We start from the raw sequence: 6,204 nt of genomic DNA, 5'->3' as shown, positions 1-6,204 counted from the left end.
CGCACCGGCCTCGCCTCCGTAGCCTCTGCACTTGTCTCCCATTAAGGTCCCCGCCATGGGGGGGCGGAAGCGGGAGCGCAAGGCCGCCGTGGAGGAGGACAGCTCCGTGTCGGAGCGCGACGGGCCCCGCCAGCCCGAGGGGGACGAGGAGGAGAGCGCAGCCCTCAGCATCAACGAGGAGATGCAGCGAATGCTCAACCAGCTGTGAGTCCAGCTGGGCGTCCCCCCGCAGCCCGTGGAGCAGGAGCAGGGCCCGCCCTCCCTGACAGCGGGTTCCTGTCTCTAGGAGGGAGTATGATTTTGAGGACGACTGTGACAGCCTGACTTGGGAGGAGACTGAGGAGACCCTGCTGCTGTGGGAGGATTTCTCAGGCTATGCCATGGCGGCTGCGGAGGCCCAGGGAGAGGTAACCTGCCCTCCCGCCTCAGGGCCCCGGCTCCGCCTCCAGCCTGCCGCCCCGCCCCCTCCGCCGCCTCGCTCTGTCCCCCGTGTGGCCGTCGTCGTCCGCTCGTCTCCCCTCTTCCTCGTCCTGTGGCCCCTCGTCCGTGGCCTCTCGTCCCTCGCCGCGTCTTTAACGGGCCTTTCTCTCTCTCCCGCCTTGGCCCTGTGGACGCGCCCTCCCGCCCTCCCTGGCTGGCCTCCCCTCTGCCCTGTCCTCGGCAGCAGCAAGAAGACAGTCTGGAGAAGGTGATTAAGGACACCGAGTCCCTGTTCAAGACCCGGGAGAAGGAGTATCAGGAGACCATCGACCAGATAGAGGTAAGGGTGCGAGTGCAGCCGGGCATCCCCCGGGGGCCATGAGTGGGCTGCAGGCTCAGCGGCCCCTGGGACCGAGCGGCCAGCGCCTTTCCCCTTCTTGTTCCAGGCAGCCGTGACCCCTCAGCTGCGGTCGCTCTCAGGCTCTGGAAAGGGGCAGAGGCGGGTTAAAGCCCAGCTCTGTCGCTGCCACCCACTTGTTAGCTTGGAGCACGCTCCTTGTCCTCTGCGCCTGGTTCTTTACTTGTAATTTGGGGAACCTGACAATACCTCCCCCATGGGTTGTTTAAAGCATCAGTTGCCAACCTTTCTGGCATCAGGGACTGGCTTCATGGAAGACAATTTTTCCACGGACCAGGGCAATGGTTCCAGGATGATTCAAGCACAGAACGTTTATTGTTCGCTTTATTGTTATTACATTGAAGTATAAATGAAATAATTACACAACCCGCCATAAAAAAAGGAGGTGCGGACAGAAGTGGTTAAGTAATGGGCAGGCCACACGTGGACTGAAGCAAGTGGCGGATTCTGACGTGCAGCCTGCCACCGGATGCAGCTGTGCAAGTGAAAGGCAGCAGCTCGCCTGCCGTCACCGACAGGGCTCAGAAGTGAGCTGCCAGCAGCTGGTTAAGGAGGCCCCTGTGCCGTCAAACCCCACTGCTTGCGTTCGTCTGCGTCTGCAGCCGCTCCCCAGCGCTCGCTTCGCCACCTCCGCTCGCTTCACATCATCAGGCGCGGGATTCTCCTCAGGAGCGTGACCTAGATCCCTGGTGTGCAGAGTTCACACAGGGCTCACGCTCCCGTGAGAATGTAACGCCGCTGCCGATCTGACAGAACGCGGAGCTCTGGCAGTGATGGGGGGTGATGGGGAGTGGCTGTAGATTCGGATGAACAGTGGTCTTTCTCTAAAAAACATATTACTGTCCTTTTTTTGCGTTGGAGTCTCCCTCTGTCGCCCAGACTGGAGTGCAGGGGCCGCTCCCGGCCACCGCAGCCTCGACCTGCTGAGCTCGGGCGATCCTTCCGCCTCAGCCTTCCGAGTAGCTGGAACTGCAGGCACGTGCCACTGTGCCCGGCTAGTTTTTTTATTTTTTGTAGAGATGAGGTCTTGTCAAGTTGCCCAGGCGGGTCTCAAACCCGCGGGCTCAGGCAATCCACTCACCTCAGCCTCCCAAGGAGTGGGATTACAGGCTGAGCCACTGAGCCCGGCTTACTGTCGTTTCTTGTATAGAGATGGGTCTCGCCATGTTGCCCAGGCTGGTCTCAACCTCCTGGGCTCAGGTAGTCCTTCTGCTTTGGCCTCCCAAAGTGCTGGGATTAAAGGTGTGAGCCACCATGCCCAGGTCTGGTCATTGTTGGGTTGCGATGAGTACTGTCAGTGCCACGGCACCCAGAGATGGACTCGAGCTTTCCTGCTTCTCTATCTCAGCCTTTGAGGTCATGGAGAAATCGTCATGCTTATTCCTGAGCCTCAAGGAGCCTTCTAGAAATGGCAGTGAAGCTGGTGCTTCAATGCAAAGTCTAGCCCTTTGGGGGCTGCAGGGCGGATTCGTGGAACCGTAGACTGGAGGAGGGTTGGGTGTGAGTCCCGAAAGCCATCCGGCCCTGATGCTGTGATGTGGGTGAGGCAGAGCGCCTTCTTCGACGCAGCCTCTCTTCCAGCCCAGGTAGCAGGCTCTAAGGTGGTCCCCCTTATCCCAGGGGACACATCCCTGGATGCCCAGGGCATGCCTGAAACCTCGGATAGCACTGAACCCAGCTGCTGTCAGTCAGAGCCGTTCTGTTCGTGTCTTCCGCCCACACATCTCATCCCTCTTCCGCCTCAGCCAAGTGCATGTCGTGCACCACAGACGTGACTTTTGTAGTTTGAGGTGTGGCAGCCAAACCAGCATGTTTCTGTTTCCTGCTTCGCAATTTCTTGGTGGAAGATTTGTCTTACTCTAGATCTTAGTAACCTCAGAATATTTCTTTTTTCTCTTTAATTAAGTAGAGAACTTTCACCTTTTCTTTTCTTTTCTTTTTTTTTTTTGAGTGGGAGTCTCCCTTGGTCGCCCAGACTGGAGTGCAGTGGCCGCTCCCAGCCACAGCAGCCTCGACCTGCTGGGCTCCAGCGATCCTTCCACCTCAGCCTTCCGAGTAGCTGGAACTACAGATGCGCACTACCATGCCTGGCTAATTTTTTTTTTTTTTAATTGTAGAGGCAAGGTTTCACCAAGTTGCCCAGGTGGGTCTCGAACCCGCAGGATCAGGCAATCCACTTGCCTCGGCCTCCCAAAGTGCTGGGATGACAGGCTGAGCCCCCAGCCCGGCAGAGAACTTTCACCTTTTCACCTAGAGGAAGCATTCTGCAGCTTCCTTTTGGCATCTCTGGGTTGCCAGCTCCGGGGTTGTCAGGAAGTAAAGTGAGGGTGACTTGAACACAAGCCCCGTGACACCATGACAGCTGATCTGATCCCCAGGAGGGCTCCTGGGTGACTGAAGGGTGGGTGGCACCCACAGCGAGGCGACAGAGAGCGAGAGCGTTCAGCCTGGGGGGCGGGGCCAAGGGAGGTCTCGTGAGGGCCCTCAGAGGCGCACACAATGTAAAACCCATGAATTGTTTCTTTCTGGAATTTACCGTTTAGTATGACCAAGGTTGACCACGGGTAACAAGTTGCAGAAAGTGAGCCAGTGACTGAGGGGGACTGCTGTACTCTGACCGCACTCACTGCTGTATTTTGAGGAGGAAGTTGGGAAATTGTTCTCCTGCACACTCCTGCTGACGCACATCCCACCGTCCTCGATGCGAAAGCTGTCTTGTTTTTGGTTTTGGCCAGGCAGATGGAGGTTGCTTTTGTCTGTTTGCTTTGTGTGGAGACGAGGTCTCACTCCGTGGCCTAGGCTGGGCTTGAGCTCCTGGGCTCGAGTGGTGCGCCTGCCTCGGCCTCCCGGACAGGGCGGGGGAGCCGACTTCCTCCTCTCTCCTGTTGGCCGGTCTGGCCGTCTCCTCCCTCCCGCCTGAGCCCTGCCTGCCCCTTTGGGATGGTGGATTTCAGGTCTGGCGTCGCCCCCTTTCCTTCCACCAAGCAAGGGCCGTGGGTCTCAGCCTGGCCGGCCCCTGACCCGGGGTGCCTCGTGCAAGCCAAGCCGTGACCCCGCCGGGAGGAAAGGCGCAGTCCAGCCGGAAGCCTGCCCCGAGGCATCTGCCAGTAGCATGACACGGGGGAGACGGCAGGGGCGCTGGCTGGCCGGTTTCTGGAGCGCCTGCGGTGCCCTTCTCTTTGTCTCGCAGCCTGTCTCTCACCCCCAAAGGAGGGGTCTCTCAGGGCCACTGAGCAGGAGCGGGCTGCTCCCCTTCCTGGATGGGAAAGCCCAGGCAAGAGTGGCGGGTGGGAGGGAGCGCGTCTTCCCCTTCTCCCTGGCTTTCATCTCCCCCTCTCCTCCCAGGCTCGCCCTGGCCCTGGGGCACATGGCCAGCCTGGAGCTTTTGAGGCTACCTCCGGACATGTGCAGGCTTGTCCTCGCTGCACGCCTGCTTTATGTATGTATGTATGTATGTGTGTGTATTTATTTGTTTTTGAGTTGGAGTCTCACTGTGTCGCCCAGGCTGGAGCACAGTGGCACCCTCACGGCCGCCTCAGCCTTCCACGTGGCTGGAACTACAGGTGTATACCACCATGCCCAGCTAATTTTTTGATTTGTTGTGGAAACGAGGTCTTGCCATTGCCCAGGCTGGTCTCAAACCCGTGGGCTCAGACAGTCCTCTCGCCTCTGCCTCCCAAAGTGCTGGGATTACAGACGAGGCACCACCACTTTGTTTTTGTTTTTGTTTTTTTGAGCGAGTCTCACCCTGTCACCCAGGCTGGAGGGCAGTGGCATGCTCACGGCCACCACAGCCTCGACCTGCTGGGCTCCGGGGATCCTTCTGCCTCAGCCTTCCGAGTAGCTGGAACTACAGGCGCGCACCACCACACCAGGCTACTTTTCTGATTTATTGTAGAGACGAGGCCTTGCCATTTTGCCCAGGCTGGTCTCAAACCCGTGGGCTCGGGCAGTCCTCTCGCCTCTGCCTCCCAAAGTGCTGGGACTACAGGCGTGAGGCAGCACGCCCGGCTTACACCACTGCTTTAAATGTCTGGCTCAAGGGCGGGTGGGGAGAGGTGCTGGGACCCGTGGTGGCGGTACTGGCCTGGTATTTTGATGGGGCATATTTGGTTCCTTCCCTCGTTGTCTGTTCCCTGAGTGATGGCTGCCAGAACCCAGCCTCCCTCCCTGGGGAAGTTGAGGCATACGGACAGCTGATCTGGACAGGAGCCAGAGCATCCGGCTTCTCCCTGGACTGAGCAGTCACCCTATCCTGCCCCTCTCGCGGCCACGGGACCCCAGTGTGCAGTCGAGCCTGCTGCGGGCGCTGAGTCCACTAGGGCTTCTGGCCTGCCCAGCTGTGCCTCACCCCAAGTCACCATCCTGGCCATCTCTTCTGTCTGGCGCTGTGGCCCGTTTCCTCCTTTTTTATTTTGAGTCGGAGTCTTGCTCTGTCGCCCAGGCTGGAGTGCAGCGGCCCCTCCCGGCCACCGCAGCCTCGACCGACTGGGCTTCGGGGATCCTTCCGCCTCAGCCTTCCGAGTAGCCGGAACTACAAGTGCATGCTTCCACGCCTGGCTAATTTTTTTTGTTTGTTTATTGTAGAGACGAGGTCTCGGCAAGTTGCCCAGGCGGGTCTTGAATCCGCGGGCTCAGGCCGTCCACTCGCCTCGGCCTCCCAAAGCACTGGGATGACCGGCTGAGCCGCTGAACCCGGCCCCAGTTCCTTCTTCAAGTTCCCATCCTCTTTCTGTCCAACTCTGATTCGTTACGGGTGGCTTACTTTCTGTCCAGTTCAGATTATTCACGGCAGTTTCCTCCCTTTCTCTTTGCTGTCAGGCAGTCACGCCGATCACCTCCAAGCAGTTTCATTCTGTCCCCGCTTCCGGCCCCTGTCCTTTGTTCCAGAAACAAAGCGAGGCAGGAGAGGCAGCAGACTGTCTCTGGCCCCAGTCTTGTGCTGCCCGGCCCACCTCGGCCCTGCTCGGGGCTTGGGCGACGGGATGGCCCTGGGAGGGAGGCCGGATGTCCTGCCTCCGAGCCCCGCATTCTGCACGTACAGCATTTCTGAAGGGAGGACACATCTTATCATCAGTAGCACATTCAGTATGGCAGTCTCTCAGTGTCTGCAAATGGCTGCTAAGTGAGAAAATAAAGTAAGCAGGAGAAAGTAGTAAGAGAATCAAGCCCCTCTCAGCAGCAAGCTGGGTTTCCTCCTGCTGGGGAGGTGACTTGTTCCTGTTGGGGCCCTCAGGGATAAGAGCCACTGTCAGCTCTTTTTTTTTTAAATGAGTTGGAATCTCACTCTGTAGCCCAAGTTGGAGGGCAGCGGCATGCTCCCGGCCACCGCAGCCTCGACCTGCGGGGCTCTGGCGATCCTTCTA

At 58.8% G+C, this 6,204-nt stretch overlaps 1 protein-coding gene across 3 annotated transcripts in view; it reads left to right on the top strand.

Moving 5' to 3' along the window:
• IFFO1 (intermediate filament family orphan 1) overlaps positions 1–1,131 on the top strand; it is a 2,973-nt gene extending 1,842 nt beyond the window's left edge. The window contains exons 4-7 of one of the 3 annotated variants that reach the window (XM_021708727.1): positions 47–204; positions 287–407; positions 668–760; positions 867–1,131. In XM_021708727.1, coding sequence (XP_021564402.1) covers positions 47–204; positions 287–407; positions 668–760; positions 867–1,007 — 513 coding nt within the window. In that variant the 3' untranslated portion in view covers positions 1,008–1,131. Of the gene's footprint in view, positions 1–22; positions 205–286; positions 408–664; positions 761–866 lie in introns of all 3 variants that reach the window. The other 2 variants (XM_008050360.2, XM_021708726.1) reach the window with 2 other exon arrangements.
• The last annotated feature ends 5,073 nt before the right edge of the window (positions 1,132–6,204 follow it).

Source organism: Carlito syrichta, unplaced genomic scaffold, assembly GCF_000164805.1.
Source record: "Carlito syrichta isolate Samal-C Ts95f unplaced genomic scaffold, Tarsius_syrichta-2.0.1 Scaffold144852, whole genome shotgun sequence".
Taxonomy (NCBI): domain Eukaryota; kingdom Metazoa; phylum Chordata; class Mammalia; order Primates; family Tarsiidae; genus Carlito; species Carlito syrichta.
Note: the sequence above shows the minus strand (reverse complement) of the source record. Positions and strands in the feature narration are given on the sequence as shown.